The sequence below is a fragment of the Corvus brachyrhynchos genome, unplaced genomic scaffold (genome assembly GCF_000691975.1).
Source record: "Corvus brachyrhynchos isolate BGI_N302 unplaced genomic scaffold, ASM69197v1 scaffold146, whole genome shotgun sequence".
Classification (NCBI taxonomy): Eukaryota; Metazoa; Chordata; class Aves; order Passeriformes; family Corvidae; genus Corvus; species Corvus brachyrhynchos.
Genome location: NW_008238960.1, coordinates 867,921 through 887,627, shown reverse-complemented (window position 1 = coordinate 887,627; position 19,707 = coordinate 867,921). Strand labels below are relative to the sequence as shown.

Below are 19,707 nucleotides of genomic sequence, written 5' to 3'. Positions count from 1 at the left end.
CATTGCTGCCATACTACTGGGAGCAAATTTTTAGTTTAAAAGTGGCATGTCAGATTATACATATTTGGTTGTCAAACTATAACATTTCAGTTTCATCTTCATATGTGTGATTCACCTTCGTAAGTGAGAAGGGAATCTATTAGGGTGAAAGAAGAAATAGAGAGCTAGATAACATGAAAACCCTCATTTCACCCTTTAATATTTCAAAAATATATCAGAGCAGAATCTAAAAATCACTAGCTAATGAGGTATCAGAGAAATACCATTCCAATTCTTTGGAGGACACAGTTATTGTAATGACATTCTAGGGCAAGTGAATCCTTTTCAACCTATGGCTGACTGGGGCTATGTGTTTCCAAAAAGCAGAAAGGAGGAAACTTTTTTTTGAAAAAAACCCCAAACCAAACCAAACCAAACCAAACACCGAAACAACAAATTATACTTCCCCTCCCCCCAAAACACCCACTTACCTTTGGCCCCCTTGATCTGGAAATTCTCGATTCACTTAACAGGTCAATGCTACCTGATCCTTCCATATCCTAATGGAAAAGACAAAATGCTACAGAATTTAAGAATTTATCTTTTGGGTTTTTTTTCTGTTTTTTTTTTTTTTTTTAACTGCTCCGTTTTCTGAAGTTCTGTAAAAACTGGAAACATACTGAACACAAATATTTTTATCTTTTCTCATTAACTTTTTTTCTGAGGCAAATGGATGATGTCCTGGTGATAGGCTCTGCTCAAATGTGATAAAAACATGTTGGTCTTCCTTACAGAAACTCTGGTCTTTACTGTCTTGCCAACTTGACACCATTGCTCCAGGACTTCAGGCAGAAGGGCATCAGGCAAAAGTGAAACAGCATGTACTATGTTTAAGCACACTTTTAAGTGTATTTTTCTGTGTAGCATTTACCTGCCACCCAGCTACGGAAACACTAATGACTAGTAAGGGTTACCAGAACTGATTTATTTCAGGGAGAACTTGCAAACAGTTTGTCAAGAGCAGCAATCACTTTTCACCAATAAAGGTTCTTCCTAATTCTCAGAGCTGAATGTTGAACTCCGGCCTAAAATACTGCTTAATGAAATTGAGGAGAAATAAAATTTCCACCATCGAATTGTAGAATTAATTATGTTGAAAGGGTTCTCAGAGGCTGCCTGCCCCATCTTCTTGTCGAATGCGGTGTCAACACTGAATTACAATCAGGTCATTTAGGGCTTTGGAACCTCAGGCCTCGGAACATTCCAGAGATGAAGGTTAAGTGTTCTCCAGACTAAGCAAGTTCAGTTACCTGAGACTTTCATTATAGGTCATCTGCTTCAGCCCACTGTCCATTTCCATTAACCTCTGCTTCAGAAACAAGTCTCCGCGTAGTGGGAGTCCTTGAGAGCAGCCTCCGTATTTCCCATGGAGATTTTCTAATAGTTTTACAGGAAACTACACAGAAAGCAGCAACCTCCCTCCAGCTTTCATTGTTCTATGACATTCCAGATCCATGGCAGAAGCAGGAGCTAGCAATTCCAAAGCAGCCAAGAAATAAAACTGCAGGCTGCCCTAATTGTTGTTTCAGCCCCAGCACCTATCATGTTCCTATCCCTTGGCTTGTGCCTAGTCTAAACTTGTCAGACTGTGCTTCAAAACATCTGGATGAACCATGCCAGCCGGGAACTGTCCATTTGCTTTAAGCTGTAGTTTTAGTTGCAGCTGTGCTGGCTTAATTGTTTCCTTTTTCTGAAAAGGGAAAATCTTAATCTTTCTTTTCTTCACTTTGTTACTCACAGCCACACAGCCTTCATTTGCAACATCAGCGTCATGTGTTGAATCCCCTCACTTTCCTTTAGATGACTAAAATGGCAGAAAATATGTTACTTTTGGGGTACAAGTGTTCTCTAAAATTTTAGTAAATTGTATTGGGTTGCAGAAGAATTGATGGAATACTGAATCTTAGTGCGTGTGAAGGGCAGGCATGTGCCAAGAATGTCTGCAGATGGGAGAAGAAACAGGAGCAAAGGAGAATCTCTGCCTCCTAGTGATGACAAGCCCTTGTGTCAGCTTACCATGTTTAGAGGATGCATACTCCTGGCCTACTTATCTTCCTGCCCGTTGGTGACTTGAAATGGCCCAGCTTAGCACAGTTGTGATGCACTCAGGAAAAGGTGAAAAGGGAAAGGGTGAGACACCAGTTAGATGACCTTCAGCTGCTATCGAATGACAGCTTTACACCAAAGGTATGGAAAACACCAGCTGACCTTACTCCACTGCAAAAGATAGATCCTGTTCTTCTAACCATTTCTGCCAACTCCACAGGAGTAAGAGAAGCAGAAGGAATGCACAGCTGGAATCAGTTCCTTCTTTTTGGTGGACCAAGGCAAAAGACCATTTGTGCCACTTCACCTGAGATTGACTGAATGTTATTCAGACTTCCATTCTGCTCCTCCATCAGCAATGAGTGTATCAAATACCAGCAGAAAATCTCCTCATATTCTCTTTGGCCTTTTTAACCAAACACTCACTGCTTAGGGTAAACCACAAACTGTGTTTCTGGGTCCTTTCCCTTGACTGCACTGTGCCAGTCTGTTTTTCCCTTTAAGAGAGTGCTTGATGCCTGCTTTATATAACACATCATCTCTTTTGACATCTGCATGTTTTTAATGGGTTTACCAGGTACCTTCTGCAGCTCAAACTGTTCTTTTGGCAAGCATAAGTGCCAGCAAACACCATGCCATTTGGTTTTTGCACATAGCTGATCACAGATGCTAACAAGTGCTAACAGGAGTGTTTTGCAGAAACAGCCTTACAGCAATAAACAGACTGCCACCCAAAAGGTAGTGTCACCCTAACAAACTGGCAGACCATGGTGCTGCCTCAACAGATGGCAGGGGTGGGCATCCAAAAGATCAGCTACAGCTAGCAAGCCTGTTTACAGTAGTATTCCTCTCAGGAAAACGACATTCATGCCAATTTTGTTTGGACTAGATAAAGTTCAAGATGAAGCCAGTCAAGATACTGTTACTGCAGTTAGATCTTTCTGCATATGCATCCATAAAAGAGGAGACTCCTAGTTTTCACTCTCTCCTGCTCATCTGCTAAGTTTGCTCCTCTGAGACTTAAGTATTAAAAGTGGCAGAGTTTGATCCTACGCACCTAATTTCAGGACAACTCTTTGTTGACGTAATAGGGGCATGTTGCCTTCTGCTCAAATAGTGTGAATAGGGAAAAGTGGAGAATCTCTTAAGAATGGGTCCTCACAGGTCACAGAAGATGACTGGAAGTCAGAGAAGCCATCATTCTGGGCTAAAACTCAGACCAGGCCTGGGAAGAAGATATGATTTGCCAGTGGTCCTTTACTCATTCTGAGATTAGTAGGTATTTATTCAGGGGAGAGACTGTACCAGCCTTTGTAGTGTGCCAAAGATAAGGCAGAGGAGGTTTGTGTGCTTAGACTTCATGCTGTTCCTTGCTAACAATTTCAGTACGGGCAATTAAGAACTTGTGAGCTGCTTGAGATATTTTTTGTCCATTGAAATTCACTGACATCAGTGAGGTTATTAACCAGTTTTGTATATAGTACAACATTTTTTAGTCAGACATCAGAAAGCAAATTAGGTCTCTAAACAAGCATTAGTGGTCTGTGACACCTCAAAGTGTCTGTAGAGTAAAGAAAAGAAAAATACGGAAGAGATGGGGTAGATATTAAGAGAAACAGCCAAGTAAACTGGTATCTTTTAAACACCACCACTTTACTGCAGCAGTTCTCCAGATGGCCAGTAATTTTGGTCAAACATTTTTACTTCTCTGATGAGACTGCCCTGTGTTACTGTGCAAACCTTATTATATCCCATGACATAAAGAGCTTTGGAAAGACTTTCCTGAGCAAAACAGCTAAATTAGAATTGAAAGATGCACGGAAAAAAAGGAAAAAGAAAAGGGAAGACACAAATATGAATATTGATATTGATAATTTCTTGACCTCTCTTCCCAAAGATGTTAATGCAGCAGCTCTAATTCTTGAACCTGGGCATTCTTCCCTTGCCTTTCTTTACTGCAAAGCCACTTTCCGCTCCAACAACATTATCCAAATGAGCAGTTCTCAAATTATATGTAAAACTCATCTTGAGCTTGCCCAATCTCATATTTTTAAGCTATGAGGGTATTATCCTCAGAAGTAGAAAAAGTAACATCTGCAATTTTATATTTTTAATAGAACATTTTTGTTCTAAGTAGAACAGGTCATGAGGTCAGAAATGACCAACATGTATCTCTGTATTTGCACTCCAATGCAAATTTCAATCTAGAACAAGTTACTCTGTTATCAATTCAGCCTTAAACACCCATGAAATATACAGGTGGTCACTGTCTTTACTCTGGAGGAAATATATCCACAGTTACAACAAACTTCAGAATAGAAAAATACCTCAAATCCCAAGCTGTAGCTTAGTCCTGGTGGTCCAGGAGGTCCAGGGGGCCCAGGAGGCCCAGGAGGTCCTGGTGGTCCAGGTTTTCCAGGAGACCCAATAGGGCCAGCTTCTCCTTTGGGGCCTATTGATCCAGTGACTCCAGTATCACCCTAAAATAAAGATGCAGTCTATTGATATACTGAATATACGTATCTAGATGCAAGTGAGTAGATTTATAGGATCACAGACTGGTTTGGGTTGGAAAGCTCATCAAGTTTCAATCCCTCTGCCATGGGCAGGGACATCTTCCACTAGACCAGGTTGCTCAAAACCACATACAACCTGGCCTTGAACATTTCCAGGGGGAGGTCATCCACCGACCATATTCATGGCCCTCCCCTGGACTTGCTCCAGCAGGTGCATGCCTTTCTTGTGCTGGGGGTCCCAGAGCTGGGCACAGCTCTCCAGGTGGGCTCTCATGAGGGCAGAGTAGAGAGGGAGTATCACATCTCTCTACCTTCTGGTCACGTGTATTTGTTCTGGCTAAGCTGGAGCTCATTTTCCCTTAGCAGCCCTCACAGTGCTGTGCTTTGCATTTGTAGCTGGAAAGGTGTTGATAACACACCAGTGTTTTGTCTGCTGCTGAGCAGCATTGGCACAGCATCAGTGCTGTCTCTTTAACATGCTCTCCTCCCCTCCTCCCTTCCTCCCATCAAGTGGGCTGTGAGTGGGCAGTATACTGGGAGGGGACACAACTAGGCTAAAATAGCTGACCCAAATTAACCAAAGGTATATTCCCGACCATATGATGTCAGCTCAGATATAAAAGGGAGGGAGGAGGACTGGGGGGCATTCATTATTTTACAGTGTTTGCCTTCCAGAGCAACTGCTTCCCAGGAAGTGGCTGAACATTACTCACTGATGGGAAGTGGAAGTAGAGATTAAACTTTTTTTCTCTTTGTTTATATGCATGCGAACTTCTACTTCCTTTTTGCTTTTGTAAACTGCCTTATCTCTACAAATTGTTTTCCATCTTATTCTCTCTCCCCAGTCCTGCTTGGAAGGGGTGATAGAGTGGCATCCAGCCAAGGTTAACCAACTACACCATGCTTCATAGAGAAGCATTCTGGCCAACTGAGAAACCAGGTTTGCCTACTTCGTTAGGTTACACAATAATAATCTTAAAGATTTCTCAGCCCTTTTCAGTAATGTGCTGTATCACAGTGATGCCATCATTCTATAAAGACACTGTCCTTTTTGTTACCTTTGGACCAGCAGAACCAGGTAGACCTTGATCACCCTGTAAAAGAAGATCAGTCCTAAATACTTAGAATAAGACTATTAGGCAACAAAAACACATTTGTGGTATTCTTCCTTAATAAAAATGCCCACAGATTTCTGTGTTGTTTGATTTGATGTCCTTTACATGAAGCCCTTAATCTGGAACATCAGACCTCTCAGTCAAAAACAATCTATAATTCAGGAATTACAAGAACACATTAATAGCTCTGGTCTGGTATGCTGACTGGACGCAATCTTGTATTTCAATTATTGCTGCAGATTTTAAGGGTTTGGAGGACACAGAATTAAGCATTTCAGGTCACATCCTCATGCTTCCGAACACAAACGTCAAAATTCTTGTGGGATATAAGAGAACAGGAAACTGGTCCCATTCAAGTTGTCTAGAGCACCCTTCCAAACACAGGATGTGACAACTAGGAAAATTTTAAGGTTCCTCTGAAGTAGTCAAGATTTTATCAAGGTTTGCTTTTATACACTTTACTTGCATACAGTTTTTTTCCATTTCTAGTCCATGGAATAGACAGAAAGACAATAATAATGCATGCAAATAATTCTTTTCCAAATTGCTCTGAATCTAGTGGAATTATTTTTTATTTTGGCAAGCTCCTGTCCTTACTCATTCAGCAGAAATATTTATTGAGTAAAGTCTGAAAAAATGAATAAGCATCAGGAGTAAAATAATGTTTTTTTCTAAAAGCAACGGCAAAACTCCATGTCAAGTGTCACTCCAATGAACAAACTGAATTTACTTTCAGTGCATCCTGTTGTTCCTGTAATCTTCTCTGGATTAATTTGGAATTATGATCAAAACAGATAGTGCAATATAAATTAAAGCAGGGTTTTCAGAAAAAGAAAATAGCAAAAATGAAAAAAACACTTACTTGTACTGAGCAGGTGCAAATACATAGTGCTTCAATTCTAATCGAACTTTTATCAAATATACACAATGCAGCAGACAGACTCAGTGAGGCAAAATATTTTAGTCCTTTTTTTTGAGGGTTATGATTTTTTAAAAAAAATTAATTTCTCTTCCAATTGCTTCTTTTTCCACATCAATCTCTTCCTATAATATACAATTCATGTTCAGTTTACTTCAGCTAGACTTCTTTCTGTTCTTGGGCTCCCTCATGTAAAACACACACCACTGATTACAATGGACCCAGGTTTCAGGTGCCTGCTTTATAACACACATGCTGCACTTTCTGGATAGCTGCTGGTTCCCATGTGTGCTGCACTTTTACCGACCTCAGGCTTTTGATACCACAACTCAAAAACTTCAGCCTCCAGAGATAAAAAGAAATCAATATTCTGGTCATTTAAGACTTGCCTTTTCATTTCCCTTACAGTGTGTGACCTTACAATGTACCCTTGGGAATTTACTTGCAAGTTCTTGTATGTAACATGTGTTTTTGAAGCTCACTGGAGGATGAAATTGTCTTGTAGTCTTTGCCTCGGTTTTCTCCACATCCTTCTTGAAGTGGGGTGTAAAAAAATGGTGCTTAAAATGGCGTTTTGATTAGCAATAGGTTAGATTAATTTCCCCAAGTCAAGTCTGTTCTGCCTGTGCCAGTAATTGCTGAGTGATCTCTTGGTCCTTATCTTGACCCATCAGTCCTTCATTGGTGGGCACCTGGTATCCAGCCAGGGTAGGCCATGGCTTTGTCTCCTGTTTGCCAGATTAAATGGTTTGTGCTCCTTCAGGCTCTTCTCCCCTGTCATATAATGTGCTGTGACTCTGTGCCAGGCTGGACTAACTGGAGTTCTCTCTTTCCCACTACAGACTCACCTGTCTGAGCCCAGTCATGACTGGCTTTTGAATGGCACATCACAACAGAGTAGTTCGTACTGCATATCGAATATTGCATGCTGCAGAAAATGAGACAGTATCCAATAGGAAATTCTGATTTCTGAATATGCCTTTTGAGATGTGCTCTAATAAACCATTAGTATCTGGATTCCATTAAAAAATATTGAAGCCAGATGCTCTTCTGTTGCAGGGACAACTGTTTATGATTTTTACAGCCTAGAATTGGCGAAGATTTTCCACTGAAGTAGGAGCAAGAGACATTTAACTCACCTTTTCTCCCTTCCATCCTGGTGGGCCAGCCACTCCATCACGGCCAGGAGGACCCTGCAATGACGGTAAATCTAAAGCAGGTGCCACTTGAGAGCCCGATTTCTAGAACATGTGTGTGAGTATTTTGGACCAACTGATGATACAGCATTATGAAAGACTAATGTGCAGCACCTCATGCCACTAAGTTGTAACACCTTTATTTCTTGTCTTCTGAGAGTTTGGCTTTGTATCAAACCAATATTTAAATATATTTTAATAGGAAACTATACAACAATAATAAAATAATAAATGAAAATAAAACTCAGCATAGTGTAAATATAACATTAGCATGAAAAATAATGGTGCTATCCAAGCAGGTGTTGACAATCCTGTAAAAGACACGAAGGGGTTGAAATCCCCAGGCACCTCAGTTATCCACACTTTTGGCAATGCCAGTGCTAGACAACAGCTGAGGAAACCTTGGTGTTGACAAAATCAGAAGTGGCCAGGTTTTCTGTATGGCAGAATCATTAAAAGCAGTTGTGATATGGAGGGAATGGTGTCAAACAGGAGACTTCTGTGTCACTGCAAACAGAAAAGCCAGTGGGTTGACAGTGTTCTTGATTCACACAACTCCAGTGATACCCTCACATGGGAACAGAGTCTGGGCCTAACCTCCCCATGCTTTTGCATTATTCTTTTATGGCAAATTTTAGTACTATGTCCTAGACCATTTGAATTAATTTATAATCTAAAGATATAGAAACAGCCACAGTCAGGAAAGTTGAAAGTACATTTTGAATTACAAAGAAGGTGTTATAGAGGACCTTTTAATCTAACACTGCACTTTATTGAATGTAGTCAATAAAACATTAGGGTAACAATGTCTACTTTATAAGACTTGCCAATGGATTTTCTTAAAATTACAGTTGTAATCCTCAATAGAATTTCATCTGTCTTGGATTCAGAAAAGAAAAAGGTACTGTTGGGAGCTTAGCAGTTAGATGAAATCTGTTATTTCAGATTTTTAAATTTATACTGCCATCCATATTACAATCAGTAGAGAACAACGGGTTTCATTGGCTTCCCGTGGACATGCGTCTTGAATCCCATATTAAAGATTTTGGGTGCTTAATTTCCTTCTGCTCAAAAGATGCTGCTTTCCATCTGGATGGACAAACACTTTTTAGATTTTGTATCAAATCCCAACTTGGTTATCCTCAAAAAAACATCCTCCAAGACAACTGAGGTATAGTGAGATCTCCTTTTTAACACCTGCCACCCATACACTTCCTTGATATATGCTAATTACACCTTGTCAGGTACAGAAATGGTGACTCACCCTGAGGGTGGCATGAATTTACAGGCCAAATCTAGTCCTGAGAACAACTTCTACTGGCAGGTGGCTGATAGGGAATAAAGGAACCGTATTAGTAAATATATGGAATCAGAGATTATTCTGAATTGGAAAGGACCCACAAGGATCACTGAGTGCAGCTCTTAGATGAATGGCCCGCACAGAGATCAGACCCACAACTGTGGCTTTAACAGCACCATGCTCCAACCAACTGAGCTAATCTCATAGTTCCAGAGAGGATTCTCAGAGCTGTTCAATGCTAAAAAAAATTGGTTTTCTTCACTGAAGAAAACACTTTATTGAGGATTTATTTGCAAGTCGAACTTTAGCAACATTTTTTACAGTAGAACTACATTTCACATGTCCACAGGAATAAGTGTTTCTACCTAGCTGAAGAAAAGGAAGGAAGAGAAAAGAGGAAAATTCAGTTTATTCTAGAAATTCTCTGTGGCTTATGTAGGTGATTTAGCAAACTTCATTTTCCTGAAAGCACCACAGGAAAACTAATACTTAGTCTTATTCAGTGTTGGCAAAAGCATTCTTACTTTTAATTTATTCTGGTCCAGATTTACCAGTATCTGTCTGTCAAATGTACATTACTGCTGTGCAGTAATGTGATTTCATTAACAAAAATTTTCTGGTTTTTGGTGTTGTTTTTTCTTTTTGGTAAAAAACTCGGGTAAGATCCAAGCTCTTAAATTAAAAATATTCTCCAATTTTATTAAGAATTATACAAACTGTAAGTCTTAGAACTTAGTGTTGCAGGACAGAAACAACATCAATATTTGTGAACAAAAGGGTACTCACTTCAGGGCCTGGTTCCCCAGAAGCTCCATCTTCTCCTGGTGACCCAGGAGGTCCTACACCTGAATCAGGTGCTGGCTTTCCTGGAAGACCAGGCAGTCCTGGAGGGCCTGGTGGCCCAGGAAGACCCTGGATAAATCAGCAGGACTGTTAGAAATTACCCTAGCCAGGTTCATTTCTATATCCGTAGAACAGGAAAGAGCTCACATAAGGCTGTTCAGGCTCGTAAAACTCAGCTTGGGTTTCTACCCCACTTCTGCTTCACTGAGAACCAATTTTAGTTTCACAGATACATCCTTACATGGGGTCACACTGACCTCCCTCACCTGTGCTCTCTGACCTGTGCCACCTCATAGGACGCATCAGCAAGCAAGAAATTGAAAACCAAAAAATTTTGTGTCAGCTCTCTGTAGCCCAGTGAATATCTCAGACATATCCTAAGGATCAACCTGGTGATAAGAGACCTAACCATAACGAAACCAAGGGATCATTGTACTGAGGGAAGCGGTTGGTTTTTTCTCTACCATTTCATAAGATTTCACCATGTTATTGCTAGAGCACTGATAATATCTATTCATGCTTAATGCTGTAGAACTGGCCTCCACTCTAAAGATCTCACAGACATGAGCAGAGGTATTTAAATTGAATTAAGTGAATGAAATGTTACTTTAGGAGAAACAGTACATTTGCAATTATTCCCTCTCATGTGCAAGCCCATATGTGTTACTGATTGCATTAGCAGGCAAACATGAAGAGCTTGAAATTTTGGGCCATGGCACTTTAAGTCAGGAAATCTTTAATTCTGACTTAGAGCCACATACAGGATTCTGTCAGGAAGAGGGTCATCTTGGATTTTCAGTACAGTAAACAGGGCCTTCTGCAGGAGACTCCCCTGTCTTGTTACCTACAAAGGGCATCTAAAGAGGCTCCTATATTAGGCAAGATAGCTAACTTCCAGCATGTGGCAATTATCTCCTGAAGGGCCTTGAGAATAAGGCATTAAGCACTTTTGAGGAAAAAAACCCAAAAAACAGAAAAGAAATCCAGAGGCAGAAACCAGCTTGAGAGAATTAAAAATATCGCTAGTTGTGTTGCAAAGCAGATGCCTCCATGCTGTAGCATCCTGGACTTCATAGGAACCATAAGGAACTCAGAAATCTGCAGGGTTACTGATGTTCCGTTCACCAGAAAGCTGCACCATAAAGCATGTCATACAGGCACACTTATTTTTTTAAACAGGTCCTCCAAATTCAAAAAAAGCAAAGACTAGGGTCATATAGCACCTTGCACTGACTAAAGGTGGCTTACAAGAGAACAGGAGAGGGTTGGTTTACAAGGATATGTAGTAACAGGATAAGGGGCAATCTGACAGAGAGTAGGTTTAGATTAGATATTAGGAAGAAATTCTTTGCTGTGAGGGTGGTGAGTTACTGGAACAGGTTGTCTGTAGAAGCTGTGGATGCTCCATCCCTTTAAGTGTTCAAGGCCAGGTTGGATGGGGCTCTGAGCAACCTGGTCTCGTGGAAGGCTTCCCTGCCCATGGCAGAGGCACTGGAACAAGATGACATTTAAGGTCTTTCTGTGCTTCTATGAATCTATGATTCACCTGTCTCTCCTCTTTACTGTCTTCTCATAGTCAGATTAAAAGCATTTTCTCATTTTAAAAAGTCCTCTTGCCATTATTTCTTTGTTGGCCTGCTTCTGTCTCATACTTCTTCCCCACTCACAAGCTCTTAGGCCTTTTCTCATCTTGAAATGAAACCCTACAAATGCTGTAAATTAAGCATGTATAAAACTTGCATTGTGAAATTGACCTTCTACAACTTGCACGAGTAAAATAAAGCTCTTTATTAGGAGAAATATGAATATATACTTACCCTTAAAATCTCAGTCTCTCTGTCAGTATCTCCAGAACCTGATTCTTCAGGTTCGAGTCTATTCTGAAATTAGGAGAATTCGGTTTTGAATTATTGGTTCTAAAGATGACTAATGCAAGTATCACTGACATTTACTGGAAATACAGCTACCATCAATATCCTTACAGCAGTCTGTCACCGGTAAAATAAATTATAATACAACAAAAACATTTCACTTATGTTTCTGGTGTTTCATACCATCTTCTTCTCTAGTCACTGAGCACTGTATTTACCTGCAGGTGCTCTATGAGCACAGTAATAATTGTCCTGCAGGACACACATGCTATGTGACTGTTTAAGTGAACTGAAGTAATATCTCAGAAAAATTTTAACTTCAGAAAGACACCCGCCAACATTAAGAATATCCTAAAATGAAGACCTTACAAATAACCCCAGTTTCCTACAATGTGCCCCTTATTTAAAAAGCCAGATTCTGAGATTCCTGCAACTGGAATCAAAAAGATGACTTTTATAAAGATATATCAATATACTGAAGCCCTTTCTAAAACCTTCTGTTGAGAAAACAGTGTTTAGTCCTTGGTGAGTTTCATAGTTGTGTACATTTTGCAAACTACAAAGAAAAGCACAGAGAGAAGCACTACCTATCACAGTACCAAAGCTAATGTTTCAAATGCATGAGAGGTGAGGATGCATTCCTTGGCTGCACTGAGACTTCCACATCACTACAGAATAAAAGGCCTTGAAACTTGCTGTCACAGAGAACAAGAAAGTAAAGGCAGTGTAGGACTTGGTGTTCACTGCTACATTTATGGAAGTGGCCTTTGACTGGGTGAAACTGTTGGACTGGAGCACCTTGTCCTAGGGATCTGGAGCTGGTCTATCGAAGTCAGCATCAGTGCAGGCTCAATAGTGCAGCAGAACACTGTTACTCTGTTTTTATGCTGCAGAAATATATTGGCATAATTCAACAGGCCCAGAATCAGGGGAGCATATAATCCATTTTGGCCAGTGGAATATGTTTCAAACTGTCTTGTTAAATACTCACAATACCCAATGTGAGAGATGGTTTTCTTTGAAAGTCCACCACAGGATTTCCACTGTGTCAGTGGTGAATTATGTCTACGTGTAAAATCAGCTCTCACACCATGAACTGAGAATTCAGGCCAGATTCCTTCTTTAGCTGCGTGCACATGTATCCTCATAGACATAGTGGGAAAAGTCCAAGTACAGCAGAAAGATGGATTTGAAACTTATTCTTTAACATTGCCTGAGTACTGAGCATTCAAAATACAAACACTGTTATCATGTTGATATGTGTTCTAGTATTTAATGACAGCAAACATAACTGACTGTCAAACCATTTCTCTGTTCAGTAGCAGGAAGAAATTAATAATTCAGGTTTATAATGCCTTTTTGTGGAAATTTTTGTTTCATGTTCTCCCATATATTGTTGCTTTTGCACAGGAGAGCACACACATCCACTGACATTTTAAAGTGGGAATACTGGGTGTTTATGTAGCTTACAGAATTCACACACTTCAGTCAGACATTTATTTGCATTTCGGCATGAATGTTTTAGAAAACATGATTATCTCTGTGGCAGTCAGGCTGCTTTCCCAGAGAAAACCTCCTATTTAGTTCTGGATTCCTCTGTGGCAAGCTGAGCTCATTGACAGAGAACCCCAAATACTCACTAATCCTCTGGAAGGAGCAGATGGTCCTGCAGGTCCTGGAAGTCCAGGGGGTCCTGGCAATCCCTCACCAGGATCACCCTGAAATGGGAATTAAGATAAATCAACAAGGATTTAGCCATATAAAGACTATAAGCACTAGCTGCAATCTGTGTGGATTTCCAGTCACAAGAGTGACTGCTTAGATGCTATGAGCAGGGTTGAACTTTGTTAATTTCTAAGACACGCTCCCAAGAAACATGATCTTTGCATTGGCAATGGAAGAAAGAACTCCTCCTTTTCTAACTTCTGCAATGAATTTGCAAATGTACAAGCAGTGTTAACAGCATTAGGCAGCACATATGTCTTTCCAGAGTAAGGTTTAACTGTGGCTCTTGCATTTTTAAGGTACATTATATATGGCCCTCCCAATAAATAAATAAATCAATAAGTAGTCAGCATGGTCACACCATGGTACTCAATCTGTAAATTTCTTGATTTTATTGCTACCCTCTGTAATCTTTTTTCAATACCACCATGACATGATTCTTCTTCTATGTGTTGACCTTTACCTATTGCCAACACAACGAAAGACCCTGTTCAAATATGTGTCATTTCCTTCCATAATTACTACCATTTCTTATACTTTGTCTTTCTTACATCACCTCTGACATTTTGCTGAGGTTAGTTTGAACTGCTTCAGCTTATGTTTATGACTTTTAATAACTTTTCTGCTCAAGTCCAGTATTTTTCACTCAAGTCAAGAGTTGAGGTTTTGCCTCTACTGATCTATGCTTTACCCTCTAAACTGCCAATTTGCTATCTGGGCTTATGAGCATTTTAATTCTCTAAATTCACATATTCAGTTACATAGCAGGAAACACTGACTTTTAACTGCTTCTTGGTCACTTGTTCTTTATGCTTCAGAGTCCATTAGATAAATGTATTCATTGAGCTCTTTGTTCCCTGTGGCTTTGTCGAATGGTTTCTATAGTGATACTTCAGTCAGATCCACAGAGAATGTGTTTAATTAATTTGGGGCTATTTTCCCTGTCTGCCAGTGTGTTCATTTACAGATGCTCTTCATTCATTTTAACACATCCTTCACTTTTTTTCCAATGACTATTATATTAGTTTCTGGCAGTGTTTGGTGCTTGCTTTCATGCAATTTCTTCCACTTTGTGTGCACTGCAAGGAAGACAAAAACCCCAGATCTCGTATTTGGGTCACAGCCAGTTTTAGGAAGCCTAACTGTATCCATTCCCAAGGAGCATCTCATGGCTGTATCTCTACACAGAACACGGACCACAGTGGAAAAGTGACAGGCAGCTGCCCACTCTCCACTGATGTGTAGTGCCCCATTCATTCTTGGCTTTCCATTTTCAATGAGAAGAACCAGAAAGAAGAAGGTGGATCCTACTACTGTTCCTGAAATTTAGATATTATTATACTGGGGAAAGTGTTGACTGTGCTTGGACAGCATAACTGTTTTGAATTTTTGTGTGTGTTTACAGATCAATTCTTAAAGCTTCGCTCACCCTACCAACACAGCCAGGCCTAGGAAATCACACTGATTTGGATATTGAAACAATTTTCTGAACAACTGATAACTTAAAAATAATTCACATGTGTAATAGAGAAACAGAGCAGTGTCTTCTTGTTTGTCCTGTTTTTACTGCAGGAATTGTGTCTGTTTAAAGTATTGCCAAGACAAAGCTCTGCATATGAAACTGTCAGCTTTCCTTAGTGCTTTTGAACCTATTAGGATTTTTAGCACTCATTTGCTAACTTCACAATGTCTCTTTTAAGTGTCCCTTGAAAATATTAGTCCAGTTTTTAAATAAAAAACTAATCTTAAGAAGTCTTTACTAAAGTAGCCATAAAGGTAATCAGGAATAGACTACTGGAGTATTTTCCTTTCCAATATAACTTTTGCTCTCTACAGCTAAGCTGTCTCTCCTGCTGCTGAAATGTTCTCCTTCTGGTGGCTACTCTGATCAATAAACTAAGGCTGGGTGGCCTTTGGCCATGAGGTCAGCTAGAACAGCCTGGCTGGGCTCACAGTGCTTAAGTACTTGGCTCTGGGACTCCTTTTAGCCCTGCATGTTCAAAGCTAGTATTTTGAGTATGTTTTTTTGTGCATTTTGCATGAAATAAAGCTAGAAATATACTGAAATCCATCAGCATGAGTATTTGAAAAAAGATTACTGGGATGGCACTGGAGGAGTACAGAGCCAACCTACGCACAGTCTCATCTTGCAGCATACTGGGAGCAGTTAACAACTGATGCTACCCCTGAGGCATTGTCTGAGCGAGGTCTATTTAATACAGGCCAAAACACTGTCAGGGACCATGCCTGCAAGTCTGAACCATCAGCAAATCAGTCAGTTCCTGGGCCTGTTCCATTTGGCAGTGTAGGTGCAGCACTTGTTGCTGAAGATTGGAGTGGTCACCTAACAGGAGCTGCGGCTGTAGCAGCTGCAAAGTAAAATGCATTTGCTAATTTGCCCCTAGCTTATAAATAGAAGAAATGTAAACAGCCATAATTTGAACATCTTTTCCATTGTTTCCACTGAAAGCGTCCTGACTGATTTTATGGTTTCCTTCCTACACATGAATTACTTACATCAGTACCAAGCACCCTAGAAATAACTCTGGTCACAAGAAGGACCAAAGCAGATTTGAAGGAAACCTAAGAAGCTACGTGTCAAATGACATTTAGGTGCCTGTAATACCTGTTGACAACTGATATAATGTCTTACTGATAATCTGCCTTCCCAGCCTATCTTTCCTGAAGAGCCTGTATCCACACTCTATAGCACTCCAGTTGTGAGCAATCCCACCATGTCTCTGTAACCTCTGAAAGGTGGTAGTCCTGTGACTCTGCATGGACTTGTAAGTCCTCCTGTTTGTCTCCCATGCTGCCTGGTTTTGTGAACATGTACCTGACACAGGTCCCAGAGGAGAGCAGGCGTGTCCCCATCATGCTGTACCTGAGATGCTCCCCACATGCCTTTACTTCTCTTCAGCTTATGAGAACCCTCTGCCCAACACATCTTTCCATTACAGCTGGACATAGAGATGGGGGGTTGCCATTCAATCTCGTGACCTGATTCCTGTACTGGAGACTAATTTTACCTTTGAAATGATTCTGGATCATTTAAAACTGAATCTGAATAGATGAGATTTATATGGGTCATGTTTGTGTGTTTTTGAAGTCTGTATTGTTTTGTTAAACAGATGAAAGGGATTATTAATTTGACACTTGGAGTTACTACCTGTATATCAACTTTGTGTACAACATGTATTTTAATAATAGATTAATCCATTATATCTCACTTCATCTCAGAAGAGATACAAGCTGTTACTTCAGATGGTTTAACTCTTATTTCAATTATGTTCATTTCCTAAGAGTGATTGTACTGCTTCCATTAAATCACTTAGCCAGTAGAGTAAGTTGCCCAGAGCAGATATGGACAACAACTGACTTTTCTTTATTAAGTGTTCAATACATCTTCCTTAGCTCTCCTGTGAATTCCCAACTTTTTCTACTGATGAAGTTTATTTGCATCCTTGAAAAATACTTATGATTCTGTTATGGTGACATCCAGCCGTTCATGGATGAACAGTAGGATGTTTAAATTCTTCCTGTGATTCCATATTTTTGTTTCTCTCTCAGAGTGTACCAAATTAGTACATGTCCAAGAATATATAGTATCTGATTGATTGTTGGGTATTAACAGGACACATACCTTTTCACCTTTTGGGCCTGCTTTTCCTTTCAGTCCTGGCAACCCCTGAAGTCCATCTTTACCCTAAAAGGAAAAAAAAAACTTTTTAATTAGACATTTTCTTTCATGTTGGTTGAACAGCTGTACACTTAGCAGCAGAGGCTGGATGTAAGGGTGCTAGATTCTAACTCTTGGTTTGTGCAGTGGGAGGAGGTGTGGGACTTGGCATAGAATGCCCCTGGCAGTGCCCAGAATGTGCCTCTCACCACATCTACTCTTCCTACAACCAAGTGACAGGGAAGCCTGTTTGGGGGGTACAGATGGAAACACTCCCAGGCTGCATTTGGATTTGACAGAGTGCCAACAGGACCACCACAGCACTGATGGCGAGGATTTTTAAAACTAATCTTTGTAACACACTACTTCCAACTGCTGCTCTGAGTGCACCAAATCATACCATTAACCTAAGGCTGCTCCCATCATCTACTAAAACATTTTTTTTGTCTTAACCAACCTGCATCTATTAAGTTTCTACCAACTAGGATCCTTCCTGAGGACATGCATCTGACAGGTAATGTGGGATACTAGATAGCATTTCACCCCATTTTCCATTCTAAACTTCACCAGTCAAATGAATCCCAAATTACCCTTCTTTATATCTTCATATTACCTACATATAGCATGCATATGCTCTTCCTATAGAGGCTTGTTCATTGGCTAGAAAGAACTCCCGCCAGCTTTAAAGTCAGTGCTATTATAAAATGGGGCTGCTTATGAATTCAGTTAGGACACTCAAGAAAATATTCAGAAGGCAAATAAATAGTATTTTCCCATTGGCATTTTGGGAATCTGGACAGCTGTGGTAATGGACTCTACTGGAAAAATTTCAGGAGTGCCCTAATTTTAAAAAAGGGTTATATAAAGTCATTAGGGAGAAAAATGTATCTCTAAGACTGAAGGGTGGGTTTTTTTCCTAGGATGATTTTTCCTGTAGAGTAATGGGTAGCGGGTTCATAGAAAAGTAGCAAACGCATGACCAACATAAATGTAGAACATACTAATTTCATTGCTGAGTGAAGCCCCATCAAACCAATAGTAAAGTTGCATGGGTATATGTAAAATTGGAACCTAGATGCTCATGGATGAAAGAGTAGCTACAAAAAATACAAGGCAATGTCGCAAGACGTCTATGATAGAAAATAGGATTGTTTTCACAAGGACAAGACAATTGGTTTTGAAGCATTTGAATTACATTTGAAGAATTTTCTCTAAGACATATTGGTTTCATAGAATTTTCTTTGAAGATATGCTGCATGAAAGTAGTCAGGCTTCTGTTAATACATAAAACATAAACTTCTTGTCCAAAAACACCCTAAAGACACATAGCCTGAGTTTTGGCTAAATATTTGCAAACTTAGCTACATTTCTTTGAACATACCACTGTCTGAAGGCAGCATTCAGGAAGGAGCTCAATAATGCATGCAACGAATGACTACTGAATTATTTTTCTAATATCTTAAAGCACACCAGTTTCATTTGAGGTTCAGTTGCAGGGGACAAGGAAGGGTCAGGAAGCTCCCAGCAGTGGCACATATTAGTATAGAAAAAGAGGAGCAGACATGGGAACGGTGACAACCTCTGGGTGGTAAGGTCTTAGAGAGGGGAAAGATGCACAAAGTGGTAGCAACAAACAAATGAGAAAGGAAACAAAGAAGCCAGGCAGTAGAGCATCAGCAGAAGACAGATACACAAGAGCAGCTGAGACATGCACAGAATATGACATCTACGGGTTTGTTATTGTGTGCATTGCTGAGCAGTACCTCACCACAGAGGATGCGTGTGCAGGCTATCAGCAGCTTGTGGTGAACTGACCCAGCCATGGGAGTTGTCTGGAGAAGCTGGGAAGGAACACCCCAGGAAGAAGACAGCAAATGTGACAGAGAAGGGTAAAGTAGAGGAACGCAGATAAAGGAAAGCAGGAATGAAGAAGCAGAAGATGCAGTCAAATTACTGTACAAGAGTAAAGGGGTGAGAGGTACATCTCAAATCAAAAGTACTCTCAATTAACTACAAAGTTAATTGCAGCTGAGGTTAGGAGCAGGCAACATGGAAGCATGTGTCTATGGAGGGTCAGTGAAGCACCCCCCCAAGAAGGAGTCTGAGTATGTCCTCTTTTTGAAATTCCCCTCTGCAAAAAAAGCCAGCCTCACCAGAGCTGAATTCCTGGTACAGTTGCTTATGCCATGCCATGCCATGCCATGCCATGCCATGCCATGCCATGCCTCTTTCTTTGCAACTGGGAAATCATAAATTTCTCTTAGAGACCTGGATTTTGCTCGCTTGACAATCTGAGGATGTCAACTACAGCACCAGAACTGTCTTCTAAAGAGATGAGATGAAGAAAGCACTTCGCTGCTTAAGCCTCAATGTAGTAGAGCCTCAAAAAAAAAGTTATGTTTTTCTTAATTCAGTTAACCAAAATATGTATAAATGAGTACTTACGGGTCACCCATTT

General features: G+C 40.2%; 1 protein-coding gene and 1 long non-coding RNA gene across 2 annotated transcripts in view; both read right to left on the bottom strand.

The window, feature by feature from the left end:
* The window catches only part of COL15A1 (collagen type XV alpha 1 chain), a 116,341-nt gene that overhangs the window by 48,114 nt on the left and 48,520 nt on the right, over window positions 1-19,707 (bottom strand). Inside the window, exons 8-13 of the mRNA XM_017738629.1 lie at window positions 11,788-11,854; window positions 9,918-10,024; window positions 7,775-7,828; window positions 5,660-5,695; window positions 4,413-4,565; window positions 471-539 (exon numbers count right to left, since the gene is read on the bottom strand). Coding sequence (XP_017594118.1) covers window positions 471-539; window positions 4,413-4,565; window positions 5,660-5,695; window positions 7,775-7,828; window positions 9,918-10,024; window positions 11,788-11,854 — 486 coding nt within the window. The remainder of the gene's footprint in view (window positions 1-470; window positions 540-4,412; window positions 4,566-5,659; window positions 5,696-7,774; window positions 7,829-9,917; window positions 10,025-11,787; window positions 11,855-19,707) is intronic.
* On the bottom strand, window positions 13,537-19,707 carry LOC108447734. The gene is made up of 3 exons (XR_001863415.1): window positions 19,695-19,707; window positions 17,214-17,276; window positions 13,537-13,563 (listed from the first exon to the last, which is right to left on the bottom strand). It is a non-coding gene; the product is annotated as an uncharacterized LOC108447734 (long non-coding RNA).